The 19,447-nt window shown below is 41.6% G+C and overlaps 2 protein-coding genes across 12 annotated transcripts in view; one reads left to right on the top strand and one right to left on the bottom strand.

The window, feature by feature from the left end:
- Positions 1–1,721, bottom strand: part of LOC149982104 (uncharacterized) — a 15,274-nt gene extending 13,553 nt beyond the window's left edge. Inside the window, exon 1 of the mRNA XM_090182484.1 lies at positions 592–1,721. The gene's annotated coding sequence lies outside the window, so the exon portion shown is untranslated. The remainder of the gene's footprint in view (positions 1–591) is intronic.
- LOC110530470 (protein-L-isoaspartate O-methyltransferase domain-containing protein 1) lies at positions 644–19,447 on the top strand. 11 transcript variants are annotated; one of them, XM_036986102.2, is made up of 9 exons: positions 659–932; positions 3,383–3,480; positions 3,979–4,065; positions 4,679–5,402; positions 5,685–5,851; positions 6,108–6,210; positions 13,350–13,521; positions 17,449–17,572; positions 18,055–19,447. In XM_036986102.2, the coding sequence occupies exons 4-9, from the start codon at positions 5,263–5,265 to the stop codon at positions 18,477–18,479; spliced, it is 1,131 nt and encodes a 376-aa protein (XP_036841997.1). In that variant the 5' UTR covers positions 659–932; positions 3,383–3,480; positions 3,979–4,065; positions 4,679–5,262; the 3' UTR covers positions 18,480–19,447. The 11 variants fall into 11 exon arrangements, with proteins under 11 accessions (XP_090038604.1, XP_036841997.1, XP_036841998.1 ...); XM_090182477.1 differs by having other exon boundaries at positions 698–932; positions 6,097–6,210; XM_090182478.1 differs by lacking the exons at positions 17,449–17,572; positions 18,055–19,447 and adding an exon at positions 13,992–15,281 and having other exon boundaries at positions 644–932.

Raw genomic sequence — 19,447 nt, 5'->3', positions numbered from 1 at the left:
TGGGGGCGGCCTTTATTCTGACTGTGCTCGTGATTGTATAATGGCGGCCCTTTTCTTCCATAGCATGCACAAACTGTTCTGTGCTATTGCTAGCTAACATACAGTATCAGTCAAAACTTGACACACCTACTCATTCAAGCGTTTTTCTTTATTTTCACTATTTTCTACCTTGCAGAATAATAGTGAAGACGTCAAAACTATGAAATAACACATGGAATCATGTAGTAACCCCAAAAAAGTGTTAAACAAATATAAATATATTTCAAAAATATATTTTAGATTATTCAAAGTAGACACCCTTTGCCTTGACAGCTTTGCACACTCTTGGCATTATCTTAACCAGCTTCACCTGGAATGATTTTCCAACAGTCTTGAAGGAGTTCCCACATATGCTGAGTACTTTTTGGCTGCTATTCTACAATGTAGAAAATTGTAAAAATAAAGAGTAGATACGTCCAAACTTTTGACTGGTACTCTAGCCTGAGTTGATGTAATGTATTTTGTACAGCAAACATGTATTGCCTTAGCTAGGGTTAAATCCTCAGTGTCTTTGAACTCACAACCGCGTGTTCTCAGTAAGGTTGTCAATACCTGCCTGTTCATTGAAGTTGTGTGCCCAAAATTAATGTCTCTCGAACACAGTATTCCTGCGTGGTGCACAGTAGTTGTCCAATGCCTTCATCACCTCGACCAGTTTCTTGTTTTCCGGGTCGGCATATGTGATCTCTCCAGCTCGTCTAAAAACGGCTATTTCCCTAGGCTCTGGCTTGTCATTTATCCCTCTGGCTAAGTAGTACAAGTTCAGTCTTTGTTTCCATTTCTTGCAAGGATTCCAGTCAATAACAACGGAGAAGGTGGTGTAAACGACTGCATTGCTGCTAATCCCAAACTCCATAGCTATTGGGACTGCGTGGAACCATTGACTCTGCGCTGTGAGTATTTTCCAATCTAAAAGTGCAATGTCGACATTTTGTCTTTTATAAAGTGGCTACTCGCTAACTACCATGGCTTTGTCTGAATTGGTGACACACAGACTGTTTGGGCCTGCATGTGTTCAAAACTTAATTTCTAGAGACGATTGACATCTGTTTACACCAGTGTCTATCTGTCAACTCCACTTCCTTTCACCACGAATCGCAATGTATTTTTGCTAATTCTTTCGTTAATACTTAGCTAGTTTAGCCTACGTTAGTTGATTATGGCCATCATCGACTGCTAAATGGAGCCTGGCGTTAGCTGGCAACGTTCAATATGTATCGTGCTATTTGGTCCACATTAACTATCGAACCTGCTGCAATGCTGATGGATATTAGCTATGAAATTGGTTTTGTCACGCCTTGCTTACATAACACTACAGTTTTTAGCTACTAACCTGACATTCGTTGTGGCTAAACGCCTAGCTAGTTACGTTAGCTAGGTAACGTTAAATTGTCTGCAATGTCGTGTTGTTTGTTTCATGCGTTGTATGATTAAAATAACGCAGCATAACACCGTTTCAGCCAATGTATGTAATTTAGCTAGCTGATGTTTCTTAGCTAGCCAACGAGTTACATCATGAAGCTCAATTCTATGTAATATTTTAAACAGTTATTGTTATCAATTTGAAAGGTAATTAACCAGAAAAGAGGCTAGCCCATTTCCTGTTTTTGTTTTGTTTTCCACAAAACGCAGTGCTGAGATATCAGGGCAAGATGATTTGATGGAAAACGTCCAATCTGTGTGGTAACTGTTCTATAAAGCAGTTAATTGGCTTCAAATAATTCTGCCAATCGTGGATGAGAACTAGCCAATGAGTGGGTTTATGATTAATGTCATCCGTGGTATGCGTGTTTTGACCGGCTGAAATGTGATTGCATTCGATTTGGACCCGGGCTGCCTCCTGGGCGTGAGCCTGGTGGCCTGTTCGAAGCCCATGGCGAAATCCGCTCTAACCAGGAGCCTAAACTAGATTGAGCACGTGGAGTAATCAGTAAGATTATGTGTTTTCACGTGCAAAAGTGATTGCTTAAAAAAAAAAAAAAAGCATGGAGCATGAAGCATTGGTCCAGTAACCGAAAGGTTGCTGGATCGAATCCCCGATCTGACAAGGTAAACATCTGTCGTTCTGCCCCTGGACAAGGCAGTTTCTATTTATTTTTATTTCACCTTTATTTAACCAGGTAGGCTAGTTGAGAACAACTGCGACCTGGCCAAGATAAAGCAAAGCAGTGTGACACAGACAACAACACATAGTTAGTTACACATGGAATAAACAAGCCAATAACACAATAAACAAGTCAAATGACACAGTAGAAAAAAATGTCTATATACAGTGTGCGCAAAAGGCATGAGGAGATAGGCAATAAATAAGCCATAGTAGTGAAGAATTACAATTTAGCAGATTAACACTGGAGTGATAAATGAGCAGATGATGATGTGCAAGTAGAGATACTGGTGTGCAAAAAAATATAAAAACCGGATGAAGTAGGTAGATTGGGTGGGCTATTTACAGATGGACTATGTACAGCTGCAGTGATCGGTTAGCTGCTCAGATAGCTGATGTTTAAAGTTGGTGAGGGAAATAAGTCTCCAGCTTCAGCGATTTTTGTAATTCATTCCAGTCACTGGCAGCAGAGAACTGGAAGGAAAGGTGACCAAATGAGGTGTTGGCTTTGGGAATGATCAGTGAGATATACCTGCTTGAACGTGTGTTACAGGTGGGTGTTGTTTTCGTGACCAGTGAACTGAGATAAGGCGGAGCTTTACCTAGCATAGACTTATAGATGACCTGGAGCCAGTGGGTCTGGCGACGAATATGTAGCAAAGGCCAGCCGACTAGAGCATACAGGTGGTATAAGGTGTTTTGGTAACAAAATGGATGGCACTGTGATAGACTGCATCCAGTTTGCTGAGTAGAGTATTGGACTAAGTATTGGCTGTCTTAGTGCCAGCCTCTGACTGTGATGGTATGTAAACAGCTACAAAGAATACAGATGAAAACTCTCTCGGTAGGTAGTGTGGTCTACAGCTTATCATGAGATACTCTACCTCAGGCTCGAGACTTCCTTAGATATTGTGCACCAGCTGTTGTTTACAAATATACATAGACTGCCGCCCCTTGTCTTACCAGACGCCGCTGTTCTATCCTGCCAGTACATCGTATAACCAGCCAGCTGTATGTTGATGTTGTCGTCGTTCAGCCACGACTCCGTGAAGTATAAGATGTTCGTTTTTAATGTCCCGTTGGTAGTTCCATCTTCCGTGTAACTCTTCGATTTTATTGTCCAAAGAGTGCACGTTTGCTAGCAGAATGGAGGGAAGTGGGGGTTTATTCGATCGCCTACAAATTCTCAGAAGGTAGCCCGACATTCGGCACCTCCTTCTCCACCTCCTCTTCACACAGATCACGGGGATCAGGGCCTGTTCCCGAGGAAGCAGTGTATCCTTCGCGTCGGGCTCGTCAGAGTCGTGAAAGGAAAAAGAGGATTTTACTTGTCCGTGGTGAGTAATTACAGTCCTGGTGTCTAGAAGTTATTTTCGGTCATAAGAGACGGTAGCGGCAACATTATGTACAAAATAAATGACAATCAACACAAATAAGCAAACAAAAAAACACAATCGGCTGGAGGCACGTAAAACATCTGCCATATTCCCCGGCGCCATCTTCTACTTGTTAGAGGTGTGATTTTTCTGGCTTATTTGAACGGTCCACAACTTTGTGCCCAACTGAATGCAGCCCTGAACATAGGTGTTTAATGCATAGGCGAATATAATTTCTCTCTGTGTGTATATTTAGCTAACTAGGTTATCTGAATCTATTGCAGGATTTCAGGTCAAGTTCAAACCACATGTACCTATTTTAGGTAACTAAATTAGCTCCCACCCTTCTCTGTCTGTATGTTTAAGACAAGTCATAGGCTTGTCAGCAGCAGCAGTGCAGTACTCTACTCAGTCCTTTACTGCTTGACCCATTTTGACAGCCCTTTTTTTTGGTTGCAGAAAACTCAAAGGACTATGCATTTCAGGGATGGATGAATAAAACCAGAACAAAAATCTGCTCCTGTAACACAGTACTATCATACAAGGGTGAGAATGAATCAATTATTTATTTTGCCAGTGTGTGAAAGAAGAGCCAATGGAAAATTACCTCTCCACAAGCCCTACTAGCTACTGTACTACAATGTCACCTCTGAATGCAATCTTTATTAGCTGACTCAGATGTGTTAGGTGGAGATGCTGAGAAGGCTGATAGACAATTCAAAATGTGTCTTCCTCTGCTGCGTCTTTCATACACTGTAGATTGGCTTTATGATCTCCTCACAGACCATACTCATTCAAGTCATGCTAGGTTTTTCACTTGTGTTTTTTAGTAACTGAAATGATAAGTAGCTACCCGTCCCGCAGTTTTTCACGCTTCATAAAAACCGGACCCTATACTTCATCAGTTTTACAGAATTATTAATGAAGATCTCATCAATAAACTCATAACAATTGTGGTTACCACTAGCTTCATGTGCTTACACAGAAATTCACAACATATAGTTTTCTCCATAGTTGCTTGCTTGCACTGTAGAAACATGGGTATTGACCTCTAGGCTGCGTAGTTATGGTTTCTCCATAGACTGACACCCCCTACTACACATATCATCTTATCTCTCTTTTATCATTGTCTTCCTCTCTCTCAATTCCCTGGAGTTAGCCTATCTTGATATGACAATGGTGTGAAGTGGCCCTCAGGAAAGAAGAACACAAGTCCCTCAGGTGTCCCACTGTCCTCTTCATCGCTCCATGCCCCGCTAAGAAGACAACACAGTGTTCCACTGTCCTCTTCATCGCTCCATGCCCCGCTAAGAAGACAACACAGTGTTCCACTGTCCTCTTCATCGCTCTATGCCCCGCTAAGAAGACAACACAGTGTTCCACTGTCCTCTTCATCGCTCCATGCCCCGCTAAGAAGACAACACAGTGTTCCACTGTCCTCTTCATCGCTCCATGCCCCGCTAAGAAGACAACACAGTGTTCCACTGTCCTCTTCATCGCTCCATGCCCCGCTAAGAAGACAACACAGTGTTCCACTGTCCTCTTCATCGCTCCATGCCCCGCTAAAAAGACAACACAGTGTCCCACTGTCCTCTTCATCGCGCCATGCCCCGCTAAGAAGACAACACAGTGTTCCACTGTCCTCTTCATCGCTCCATGCCCCGCTAAGAAGACAACACAGTGTTCCACTTGTGGAAAGAAGAGTTTTGCACCCTCTTTTTGCTCTACCGTTTCTTTCTTGCCATGGGGGGTGCAGTGAGCGCCGGGGAGGACAACAATGATCTGATTGACAACCTGAAGGAGGCGCAGTACATCCGTACAGGTCGCGTGGAGCAGGCCTTCAGGGCCATAGACCGTGGGGACTACTACCTGGATGGCTACAGGTACTACACTACCCTTAATGCTCTATACAACCTATCCAGTTTTATCAACATCAGGTTTGGGGTCCATTTCAATTCAGGAAGTAAACAGAAATTCCAATTCCTCATTTTTGTCATAAGCAAAACATACAATGTGAATTTCAGTTTATTTCCTGAATCAACTGAATTGAAAAGGTATTGCCCCAACCATGTTACTTATAATGCTCTGTACAAAATTGTTTTATCTTAGTAAACATTTTCCTGGAGCTAACATAAAGGTGTCCCATCTCCTTACCTACACTACAGGGACAATGCCTATAAGGACCTGGCGTGGAAGCATGGCAACATCCACCTTTCTGCCCCCTGTATCTACTCTGAGGTGATGGAGGCTCTGAAGCTCCAGCAGGGACTGTCCTTCCTCAATCTGGGCAGTGGGACTGGATACCTCAGCACCATGGTGGGACTCATAATAGGTAACGATGCCTCTGTTTGTTTAATTAAATATTTTCCCTCTCTATGATGTGTTGAGATATTCATTTAAATCTTGATTAATGATTATATGGTGATGGTATACATCAATGCTCTAGCTCTAATGAGTTAACCTATGCTTAAACAACACAAGGCAACACACATGGATAGCATACGAAGTCAAACGCAGACCCACCTAAGTGATGTGTAAGTAAGTGATGTGTAATCACTGCAAATGAACTTTTAATAGTTTTTTTGCAGGTCCATTTGGTGTGAACCATGGAGTGGAGCTCCATATGGATGTGGTGGAATACGCCAAGGAGAAACTAGATGACTTCATCAAGAATAGTGACAGCTTTGATAAGTGAGTTGGAAGCTTAATCAAAACGTTACACATGTTATATAGGGTGTAATGGTGCATGCAGTGAAACTCTGGTTAAATAACTAGATGCAGTTCAGTTAGTATTTTTCTGCCTGCCAATTTTCAGACATGGAAATTGCCTTACAGTGATGCTCCAGAGCTTTTGTATAATTTCAGCCTTGTTATTTTTTTTTTTGTTGTTGTTGACTTTCCCCCTCTGTTTCCGCTACAAAATTTATCACCCAGGGAGGACTTGGCCTACAGGCCACGATTAACTATTGTGAAGATCTAGATTATAGACTGCATTTCTTGTAGATACCGTTTTTCTTTTTTTGGAAATAGTATAGAGCACATAAATGCTTAATACAAATACTGTTTTCCTTTATTTTTCTTCTTTACCCACCCTAACTCAACAAGTCTGCAAACTTAACTTTAAACGTCTGAAAGGTTAAATGGTTACTTATTTTATGTTTTACTTTTTCTTTCTTTCTCAATAACCCCAACTATATTCTGCTTTAGAGATTTCATATGCAAATCTGCCACTCACCGATATGCTGCAACCCTGTAATGACAGTGCAGGTAGGGGAGAACCGGGGCGGGAGAGCTGCGGGGCAGGGGGAGTGGTTCATGGGGGGGGGGGCAGGTTCTGGATGGGAAACGACGAATGGGTTGGTTCCCCTGTGGGTCCTGATTTTTGTTTCACATCCATAGGCTTATTAACACTAAAGATTCATCATTAATAATGAATTGTTTTTTGAAAAACAATGGCAACGCTAGCTATTCTCTCTTGGAATTTGAAAGACCTTAATAGTCCTATCAAATGTTCCAGCTGTCTTGATGTCCTAGCAAGAAACCATATTGATATGGCAATGCTCCAAGAAACACACCTACTCTAAAAGGGTGCACATAGAATAGAGAACCATTTGTACAAACTAGCTGCTTTTTCATCAGCCCCAAACAGAACTAAAGGTGTAATCATAATGATACATAAGAAACTCAAAATCACCATCTTGGGTAAAGACGAAGGCCAAGAAGGCGGAATCACTTTCCTTAAATGTATACATAATGGAAAGAAAATGGCCTTTTATTAATGTGTACGCTCCAAACTCATGATCCTACATTTTTTGATTCTCTGAACAGCATATTGTCAAAATTAACTGAATTCCATCTGCTTATCGGGACAGACATGAATGCCATTTTGGACATGCGGGACAAATCTGATAAGACCAACTACAGTCTACAACAACTGACCACCATGCTTACTACTGCCAACTTAAAATTTCAGAATCTCCTACGCAACAAGATGGCGTTTCATTGTTTCATTACTACAAACTCCTACATTCTGTGATCAATTTGAAATTGAACTAAATGAATTCATAATGATCAATAAAAATTCAGTCGATGAACCCCGGATTCTACGGGATGCCATCATAGATTTAATAAAAAATAATGGAACTGCATTTGCATCTGGTTTGAATAAATCACAATTAAAAAAGATAGCAGAATTGGAAATGTTGTTATTTGCGTTAGTGTTCTCAACAAACACTTACTCTTTTCTAAGTCAAGACCGAGCTTAATTTATTAATAATACAGAGAGCAGAATTTTCCATTCATCGAGTCAGACTCAAACATTAATTCCATGGTAAGCGTCCCAGTCGTTTACTGGCCAAAAAGCTATGCAATAATGATCAATTAGCTGATATAGCAACTATTGAATCTTAAATAGGGGAATTACTATTAGAACCCAAATGAATCAAAGATTCTCCTGCTTCTATAAAGAATTGTACACCTCTGACTTTAAATCCACACCAAGCCAGACTATGCTTTCTAAAATGATAAGAACTCCTCTTCTCTCAACAGAGGAAGCCACCTCGCTGGGAGCCCAAATTTCTCTCAATGAACTCAAAAGGGCATTGGATAGCACGAATAAAGGCAAATGACCTGGATGGGATGGTATTTCTTCTGAGCTCTATTTCAAATTTTGTAATTAATTAGGATGGGTTTGTTAAAAAACTGTTTTTCCTTGGATAACCTCCATCGATTATTACAGATCTTAAATACATACAGCTCCTTGGGCAGCTTAATCGCTCGATGCAGAAAAAGCTTTTAATAGACTAGAATGGTCATCTCTGGTCTGTCTTAGAACCTATGGGAATTGTCTCCAATTTCATTAATATGATTAAAATGCTATATGCCAATTCCTCAGCCATAGTTATAACAGGCAATATCTGCTCCTCTCCTTTCAGAATCAATAGAAGCAGCAGACAAGGCGATCCAATTTCTACTATGCTATTTTTATTATCCATGGAACCCCTGCCCAAGGCAATTCATCAATCGAAGGAAAGAACACACATTTCATTATACACAGATTATATTTTACTACAATGAACAAAAATATGAACGCAACATGTAATGTGTTGGTCCCACGTTTCATGAATTTATTTCAACTGACTTATTTCCTTAAATGAACTGTAACTCAAAACAAAATGTTTGTTGCATGTTGCGTTTATATTTTGGTTAAGTATATATTTACAATTTAAGTCAGCTATGCTAGCCTATGGAGGCCCCTGGGAAACCCATCCAATTATGGGATTTAAAAATACATTATCTGGGCTCCCAAAAGGACTGATCTCTATAATATATAAACAACTTTTGGGAGTTAGCCATGAAGAAAGTATGGGCCCCAGATCTAATTGAATCTGAACAACCCTTTTAACTGGAACAGAATATGTAAATATATGACCTTGGCATCCTGTAATCTAAACCATAAACTTAAACATTTTACGTTTGTTCACAGACTGTATTTAAGACAGAGGAAACATTCTACGATGACATTCGTTCAACTGTTCACTGTGTCCCCTAAATCAAGTAGGCACATTCCTTCATATCATGTGGGAGTGCCCTGCAGTTAAATGTTTTTCATCTACCATGTTACTTAATGATGATAGCTCCTTGAATCTCTCAATCAATCAAAGACAATTACTGATGTTGGCTCTTCAATGGCATTCACCTCACTCTTTCCCAATTTGCCAGTGGATACAGTTACTATTAGATATTAAAACGTTAGAATTATCGACAGCAATAACTAATGGTGATAGTCAAAGAACAATTGAGGCCTGGACAAATATACTGTGGTTGGATGGAGACATGTTGGTTCGGTGAATAGGAGGGGAGGTTGGGGGTGGAGGCCCACTTGTATATTTTTTTGGGGGGTGGGTTAATACTGAATTTATTGTTACTTAAACTCTATGTATTTCTTACTTTTGTTTTTCTTTTGAGTGGCATCCCACGGGTACATTTTATATAAACCAAAAATATTAATTGAAATGGATATTGTACCTCTAAATTGTGCATGACACAAGTCATTTTTCCAACAATTGTTTACAGACAGATTATTTCACTTATAATTCACTGAATCACAATTCTAATGGGTCAGAAGTTTACATACACTAAGTTGACTGTGCCTTTTTTATACAGCTTGGAAAATTCCAGAAAATGATGTCATGGCTTTAGACGCTTCTGATAGGCTAATTGACATAATTTGAGTAAATTGGAGGTGTACCTGTGGATGTATTTCAAGGCCTAGCTTCAAACTCAGTGCCTCTTTGCTTGACATCATGGGAAAATCATAAGAAATCAGCCAAGACCTCAGAAAAAAACTTGTAGACCTACACAAGTCTGGTTCATCCTTGGGACTAATTTCCAAACACCTGAAGGTACCACATTCATCTGTACAAACAATAGTACAAGTATAAACACCATGGTACCACGCAGCCGTCATACCGCTCAATAAGGAGACGCGTTCTGGCTTAAGGACAACAAAGGCAAGGTAGCGGAGTGGCCATCACAAAGCACTGACCTCAATCCTATAGAACATTTGTGGGCAGAACTGAAAAAGCATGTGCGAGCAAGGAGGCCTACAAACCTGACTCAGTTACACCAGCTCTGCCATGAGGAATGGGCCAAAATTCCCCCAACTTATTGTGGGAAGGTTGTGGAAGGCTACCTGAAACGTTTGACCCAAGTTCAACAATTTAAAGGCAATGCTACCAAATACTAATTGAGTGTATGTACACTTCTGACCCACTTGGAATGTGATGAAAGAAATAAAAGCTGAAATAAATCATTCTCTCTGCTATTATTCTGAAATGTCACATTCTTAAATTAAAGTAGTGATCCTAACTGACCTAAGACAGGGAATTTTTACTTGGATTAAATGTCAGGAATTGTGAAAAACTGAGTTGAAATGTAGTTGGCATTTATGTACATATATGTACATTTCCGACTTCAACTGTGTGTGTGTGTGTATGTATGTATGTATGTATGTATGTGTATGTGTGTATATATATATATATATATATATATATATAGAAATATAAAAAACTCGGCAAAAAAAGAAACGTCCATTTTCCAGGACCCTGTCTTTCAAAGATAATTCATACAAATCCAAATAACTTCACAGATCTTCATTGTAAAGGGTTTAAACACTGTTTCCCATGCTTGTTCAATGAACCCATAAACAATTAATGAACATGCACCTGTGGAATGGTCGTTAAGACACGAATAGCTTACAGACGGTAGGCAATTAAGGTCACAGTTATGAAAGCTTAGGACACTAAAGAGGCATTTCTACTGACTCTGAAAAACACCAAAAGAAATATGCCCAGGGTCCCTGCTCATCTGTGTGAACGTGCCTTAGGCATGCTGCAAGGAGTCATGAAGAATGCAGATGTGGCCAGGGCAATAAATTGCAATGTCCGTAATGTGAGACGCTTAAGACAGCACTACAGGGAGACAGGGCAGACAGCTGATTGTCCTCGCAGTGGCAGACCACGTGTAACAACACCTGCACAGGATCGGAACATCCGAACCTCACATCTGTGGGACAGGTACAGGATGGCAACAACTGCCCGAGTTACACCAGGAACGCACAATCCCTCCATCAGTGCTCAGACTGTCTAGGCTGAGAGAGGCTGGACTGAGGGCTTGTAGGCCTGTTGTAAGGCAGGTCCTCACCAGACATCACTGGCAACAACGTCGCCTATGGGCACAAACCCACCGTTGCTGTACCAGGCAGGACTGGCAAAAAGTGCTCTTTGACGAGTCGCGGTTTTGTCTCACCAGGGGTGATGGTCGGATTCGCGTTTCTCGTCGAAGGAATGAGCGTTGACACCGAGGCCTGTGTTCTGGAGCGGAATCGATTTGGAGGTGGAGGGGTCCGTCATGGTCTGGGGCAGTGTGTCACAGCATCATCTGACTGAGCTTGTTGTCATTGCAGGCAATCTCAACGCTGTGCGTTACAGGGAAGAAGACATCTTCTCCCTTCCTGCAGGCTCATCCTGAAATGACCCTCCAGCATGACAATGCCACCAGCCGTACTGCTCGTTCTGATTTCCTGCAAGACAGGAATGTCAGTGTTCTGCCATGGCCAGCCAAGAGCCCGGATCTCAATCACATTGAGCACGTCTGGGACCTGTTGGATCAGAGGGTGAGGGCTTCGGCCATTCCCCCCAGAAATGTCCGGGAACTTGCAGGTGGAAGAGCGTGGTAACATCTCACAGCAAGAACTGTGAGGAGATGCACTGCAGTACTTAGTATCTGGTGTGGCCACCAGCTTCATTGACTGTTACTTTGATTTTGACCCCCCCCCCCTTTGTTCAGGGACACATTATTCCATTTCTGTTCGTCACATGTCTGTGGAACTTGTTTATGTCTCAGTTGTTGAATCTTGTTATGTTCGTACAAATATTTGCACATGTTAAATTAGCTGAAAATAAACACAGTTGACAGTGAGAGGACTTTTCTTTTTTTGCTGAGTTTAGTACCAGTCAAAAGTTTGGACACACCTACTCATTCCAGCGTTTTTCTTTATTTTTTACTATTTTCTACATTGTAAAATAATATTGAAGACATAAATACTAGGAAATAACACATATGGAATCATGTAGTAACCAAAAAAGTCTTAAAGCTAATTAAAATAAATTTGAGATTCTTAAAAGTAGCCACCCTTTGACTTGATGACAGCTTTGCACACTCTTGGCATTCTCTCAACCAGCTTCATGAGGAATGCTTTCCAACAGTCTTGATGCTGAGCACTTGTTGGATGCTTTTCCTTCACTCTGCGGTCCAACTCATCCCAAACCATCCCTTTCGGGTTGAGGTCGGTGAGGTCATATTCATGCAGCACTCCATCATTCTCCTTCTTGGTCAAGTAGCCCTTAAACAGTCTGGAGGTGTGTTGGGTCATTGTCCTGTTGAAAAACAAATGATAGTCCCACTAAGTGCAAACCAGATGGGATGGCATATTGCTGCAGAATGCTGTGGTAGCCGTTTTCGTTAAGTGTGCCTTGAATTCTAAATAAATCGGTGGCGGTCCTCATGAGAGCCAGTTTCATCATAGCGCTTGATGGTTTTTACGACTGCGCTTGAAGAAACTTCAGAATTTCTTGAAATGTTCAGGATTTACTGACTTTCATGTCTTAAAGTAATGATGGTCTGTCATTTCTCTTTGCTTATTTGAGCTGTTCTTGCCATAATATGGACTTGGACTTTTACCAAATAGGGCTATCTTCTGTATACCACCCTTATTGTCACAACACATCTGATTAGCTCAAAGAGGGGAAAGAAATTCCACAAATGCACTTTTTTATCAAGGCACACCTGTCCATTGAAATGCAATCCAGGTGACTACCTCGAAGCTGGTTGAGGGAATGCCAAGAGTGTGCGACGCTGTCATCAAGGCAAAGGGTGGCTACATTGAAGAATCTCAAATCTAAAATATATTTTGAGTTGTTTAACACATTTTTATTTACTTGATTCCATTTGTGTTATTTCATTGTTATTATTCTACAATGTAAAACATAGTAAAAATAAAGAAAAACCCTTGAATGAGTAGGTGTGTCCAAACTTTTTACTTGTACATATATAATTTATTTTCAATTCCTAATGTATGTTACAGATACTAATTCATACAATATGTTCCGAATTTGTAAGTGCTAAAGATCCTGGACAGCATCTTTTAAGACGTGTTACGGCATTGAAATCTTTTTTACATTATTTCTGACTGATTGAAAAACACATTTTTCGTGGATGCCTTTTGGCTTGCTTTTATTACCTTTTTTACTTTATTTTGTTTTTGTCAGGTTTGAGTTCTGTGAACCCATCTTTGTGGTGGGCAACTGTCTGGAGATCTCGTCAGACAGTCACCAATACGACCGTATCTACTGTGGTGCGGGGGTGCAGAAGGATCATGAAAATGACATGAAAATCCTGCTCAAAGTTGGGGGTATTCTAGTGATGCCTATAGAGGATCAGGTAAGCGGTAGAATGTCTCTGAATAATGCAGATATTATAAACATCATTATTCATGATGGTGCCTTCTGCGTTGGTAATCAGAGGCTGCGTCTGAAGTGGCATCTTATTCACTATATAGTGCAATACTTTTGATCAGAGCACTATGGACCCTGATCTAAAGAAGTGCACTATATATGTAATAGGGTGCCATTTGGGATGCTGTTAGTGATACAGCCCTGGCCTGCATGACCAATAATGTTACGATACCCAGACATCGTTATTGTTCCTCAGAAGCCCCTGAACTGGTACTTACGCCATCAGTCTGGTCTATTTTGTCCTCTAACAAATTGGAAAATAGCAAAAACACTTTAGAAAAAGGATGACGTTGTGTGGCACTCAAGCAGAGAAATAACATTTTTGAAGGGCTTGCACAAGCCCACAGTCTGTCATCTTGTGAAATGGAAAGTCTAGCTGCTTATGTTGTTTTTCAGAAAACAGTTGGAACTCCTGCATTGCCAGGTTTGTGTGGTGGTGCAATAAAGAGGGGGGAGGTTTTGATGTGGAGAATTGAGGCCAAGGGCTGAGGCAGCTTAGAAGCTCAGGTCCACCACAGTTTCTCTGGATCAACACCTCCATGTGATGGCCAAAACCAGCTTTTTGTCAAGTAGATATTTGAAGGCACCCATGTCTCTTTCTGGTGTGGAACTGAAGATGCATATAATACATGTGATTTTTGTCCCTCTTGTCTTGGTGTATTGGTGGTGGTGTTATTATGATTGGTGTAACTTTTCCATTGTCTAGTGCTGGGTACTCCAAATTCGACATTATTTTTATTTGGCCCCCCCAAGCTTTCTAATAAAATAAACAACATCCTAGATTGTTGTGTATGTGTAATGTGATATATTCCAATACAATTTTTTTTTACACCAAATAAACATTTGATGAATAAAATATTGAATCAGTCTTCCTCAAATGAAGGTGATGATGACGCAAAGTCTTTGCAAGAGGGGTGGAATCTGATTTAATTTGTCATCAACTCGCAGCTCAATCATTTCATTCAGGGTAAGCGGAGTCAGCCGTGAGTTAGCCTGCCCGGAGCAGGTTATTATTGAAGGATTCATTGCCATAAAAATTTACCTGGCTGAAAGGTCAGCCACTATTGTATTGGAGTCCGCAGTTGAACTTGGAGTTGACCAAAGTTACCTCGCTATCTCCTCAAACCTGATTCGTAGGATAACCCTCTGGTCTAGTGGAATGATGGAGTTAACATGGTATGCGTCTAGTGGGTTGGTGTTAACATGGTTGGTATGCGTCTAGTGGGTTGGTGTTAACATGGTTGGTATGCATCTAGTGGGTTGGTGTTAACATGGTTGGTATGCGTCTAGTGGGTTGGTGTTAACATGGTTGGCATGCGTCTAGTGGGTTGGTGTTAACATGGTTGGTATGTGTCTAGTAGATTGGTGTTTAAACCTCTACAGGATCGGTCATTGAGTGTGCCAGCCAGAGCCCGGACTTAAACCCGATCGAACTTCTCTGGAGAGACCTGAAAATAGCTGTGCAGCAACGCTCCTCATCCAACCTGACAGATCTTGAGAGGATCTGCAGAGAAGAATGGGAGAAACCCTCCAAATAAGCTTGTAGCTTCATACCCAAGAAGACTCAAGGCTGTAATCGCTGCCAAACATGGTTCAATAAAGTACTGAGTAAAGGGTCTGAATACTTCTGTAATTGTCATATTTAATAAAAAAAATGTTTTATACATTTGCAAACATTTCTAAAAACCTGTTTTTGCTTTGTCATTATGAGGTATTGTGTGTAGATTTGGGGGGGTGGAAACAATTTAATCAATTTTAGAATGAGGCTGTAACATAACAAAATGTGGAAAAAGTCAAGGGGTTTGAATACGTTCCAGATTCACTGTATTGCCCTATCCCACCGGGACAAGAGGAATACTGCATAAGAATGCTGTTCACCAACTATAGCTCAGCCTTCAACACCTTAGTGGCCTCTAAGCTCATCACTAAGCTTCATCACTAAGCTCAGTGCCCTGGGTCTGAACCCCTCCCTGTGCAACTGGGTTCTGGACTTCCTGACGGGCCGATCCCAGGTGGTGAAGGAAGGCCACAAAACCTCCTCAACACGGGCCCCACACGGGTGTGTGGTCAGCCCCCTCCTGTACTCCCTGCTCACCCATAACTGTGTGGCCACACACGTCTCCAACTCAATCATCAAGTTTGCTGACAACACAACAGTAGTAGGCCTGATTACCAACAATGACGAGACAGCCTACAGGGTGGAGTGGTGCAAGAAAAATAACTTCCCCCATCAATGTCAACAAAACGAAGGAGCTGAAATGGTCCCTTCCCACCGACAGTGTGGTGAAGAAGACGCAACAGCGCCGCTCAACCTCACAAGACTGAAGAAATTTGGCTTGGCCCCTAAGTTTGTCACAAACTTCTACAGATGCACAATTAAGAGCATCCTATCAACTGTATCACCACCTGCTACAGCAATTGCACCATCCGCAACCTCAGGGCTCTCCAGAGGGTGGTACGGTCAGCCCAACGCATCATCGGGGGAACACTGCCTGCCCTCCAGGAGCTCAATAGCACCCAGTGTCACAGCAAGGCCAAGAAGATCAAGGACCTTAGTCACCCAAGCCACGGCCTGTTCACCCCACTACCATCTACAAGACGTAGACAGTACAGGTGCATCAAAGCTGGGACCGAGGGACTGATAGATGCTGTTTATCTCCAGGCCATCAGACTGTTAAACAGCCACCACTATATGACCTCCGCCCAGTACCCTGCCCTCTGCCCTGTACTCTGCCCTGTACTCTGCCCAGTACCCTGCCCTCCGCCCAGTACCCTGCCCTCTGCCCTGTACTCTGCCCTGTACCCTGCCCTCCGCCCTGTACCCTGCCCTCCGCCCAGTACCCTGCCCTCCGCCCAGTACCCTGCCCTCTCTGCCCAGTACCCTGCCCTCCGCCCAGTACCCTGTACTCTGCCCTGTACTCTGCCCTGTACTCTGCCCTGTACCCTGCCCTCCGCCCAGTACCCTCTGCCCAGTACCCTGCCCTCTCTGCCCAGTACCCTACTCTCCACCCAGTACCCTGCCCTCTCTGCCCAGTACCCTACTCTGACCTTCAGTCACTGTCACCTGCCGGCTACTCTAACCTGCACCTTGGGGACTGCTGTCCTATGTACATAGTCATGGAACACAGGTCACTTAAATAAGGTTTACATACTATTTATATACACTGAGTATACAAAACATTAACACCTGCTCTTTTCATAACATAGACTGACCAGGTGAATCCAGGTGAAAGCTATGATCCCTTATTGATGTCACTTGTTAAATCCACTTCAGTCATTGGTGATGAAGGGAAGGAAACAGGTTAAAGAATCATTTTTAAGCCTTGCAACAATTGAGAAATGTATTGTGTATGTGTGCCATTCAGAGGGTGAATGGGCAAGACAAAATATTTAAGTGCCTTTTAAACAGGGTAGTAGGTGCCATGTGCACTGATTTTTGTCAAGAACTGCAACAGTTCTGCTTTTGACACTTTGTAGAGTCCATGGCCCAATGAATTGAGGCTGTTCTGAGGGTAAAAGTGTGTGGGGGGGGGGTGCATCTTAATATTAGGAAGGTGTTCCTAGTGTTTGGTATACTCTGTGTCTACTGATGAACCAAATTTGGGATTATGTTTTTACATTTTGGATTATTGTGTGCGTGTTGATTTTTACTGCATTGATTGATTACAACTAGAAACAAAAGCATTTGCTGCACCTGACACAAAACCTGCTAAACTGGGTACGCGACCAATATCATGTTATTTTATTTGCCTAGTGGATTGGTGTTAACATGGTATGTTCTCCATTGTCTCAGAGGACTGATGTTATTGTGGTTGCTATACAGTAACTGTCACTCTTTATTTTCTGGTTGCAGCTGATACAGATCACCAGGACTGGTCAGTGTTCCTGGGAGAGTAAGAATATCCTGGCCGTGTCATTCGCACCTCTGGTCCAGAAGAACAGAGCTGAGGGAAGCAAGCCTGATGCTGTAGAGCTCCGTGAGTTCTCTACTCTATCCCCTGTTCTACTTTAAATATTGGGTCTTATTCACTAGGCAACAAACTAGAAAATATAAGAGTTTTGCTATGGTGTGCACTAATGATTATATAACTTTTTTCTGTTCTCTGTAAATAGACATATCAGAACAATTACCCCTTTGTTTTGTTTTCTATCTCTCTTTTGAGGTTCAAAGTAAGCCAGACTTTTCAAGTCAAAGGATTTATTTAAAGTTAAGACGAGCCAATTTCTAACAAAAACTTTGCTTTGACTCTAGAGGCTTAGTTACCCAGTGGGTTGGTGCATCATTCTAAGTATTTCATTAACTGTAATGACATTTTTCCATTACTTATTTTTCTATAAATGTATTTGAAGTATTTTATCCAAATGACCAACCTATAATCAAGCTCTTGCGTACTGAAATGTTATTGGGCTAATGGGATTTGACCTGCCATCCATGTCCGTGTCCTCTCCTCCTCCTCAGCCCCAGTGACAGTCAGGAGCCTTCAGGACCTGTCTCGCGTCTACATCCGCCGCACCCTCCGAGATCTGACCAATGAAGAATGTCCTGACAAAGGTCTGGTGCAGAGGGCGCCCCAGAAACGCAAGCGCAGGCGTTGCCGGCTGCGACGCATTAACACGTACATCTTTGTGGGTAACCAGCTGATCCCCCAAGCCATGGAGAGCGAGGAGGACGAACAGATTGACCAGGAGCAGCACAAGGAGGACCAGGAGCAGCAAGAGGCGCAGGAGAAGGAGCAGCAGAAGAAGGAGCAGGAGGAGGAGGAGGAGAGAGACATTGGCAGCGTTGAGATACTAAAGGCAGTGAATGTGCTGAGAGACAAAATCATGACTTTACCTCTGCCTGAATCGCTGAAGACCTATCTGTTATACTACAGAGAAAAATGACTGACTGCTCAATCTGCTGGCATTCGTTCTCATGGATGCCATGCCTGCTGAGATGCTTTTCTTCATTCTCCTGTTTTCTCTTTTTTCGGTACTGAATGATGTAGTGTTATTTTTCTTCTTCAATATGAACATGGAATGGACACTGAGACTTCCTGGGTCGTCATGGATCATTTTCTATAGTTACTATGATATGGTTATGTTCGTTTTTATGTTATCGATTGTCTTTTGAATTTGTATATCAAAGATTTATTTAAAAGCCTACTGAATGGAAAATCCTTTTCAAATATGGTATTTTGAGGATGTAGATTGTATCACATGTTAATATTCCAGCAAATTGTCATGAAATGAAATTGTATGAAATAGAATTGTACCTATATTTGTTAAGAATATGATAATGTAAAAATCCAGATTTTTACTGCAACTTTTTCTAGAAGCATTATGTAACTTGATATTACTGAATTAAGATTTACAATTGCCGAATAGAATAACCAGAGACCAAAAAAAATGCATGTACACTTCCTATTTGAATCAAAGACTATTATGGAACATTTTATGAAACATTTCCTCATGAATCATTGAAGGGGCAATTCTGTCATTGTTCTTTCCTCACACTGTTATGTTTGAGTAGAGGGATTGTAATGCTGTGTGACGATGAGAGCGCAATGGGAGATTGGTTTGTCATTTATTTTGTACCGCATTTTTAAATCTCAAGTATTTCTTTAGAATGGTTCTATCCTCTTGCTTTCTCTCACTTTGCACGTAATAGGCATTTTAACTTGGTGATACATTTTTATTGCCTTGAATGTTTCGTCCGCCAGACTTATTTTTCCTACTTTTTTTGAAGACGTGCAAAGGGTTTGTAATTATCATACCAGCAGTTAGGCTAACGGGGAATCTGATGAATTAAGATGTTTCTAATGGTGAATGAAAACATATTGATTCTGGTTTCAAGAAATCTTTCCCCCACA

Source organism: Oncorhynchus mykiss, chromosome 8 (genome assembly GCF_057628025.1).
Source record: "Oncorhynchus mykiss isolate SJ-2025 chromosome 8, ASM5762802v1, whole genome shotgun sequence".
Taxonomy (NCBI): Eukaryota; Metazoa; Chordata; class Actinopteri; order Salmoniformes; family Salmonidae; genus Oncorhynchus; species Oncorhynchus mykiss.
This window is presented reverse-complemented; position numbering and strand designations above follow the sequence as displayed.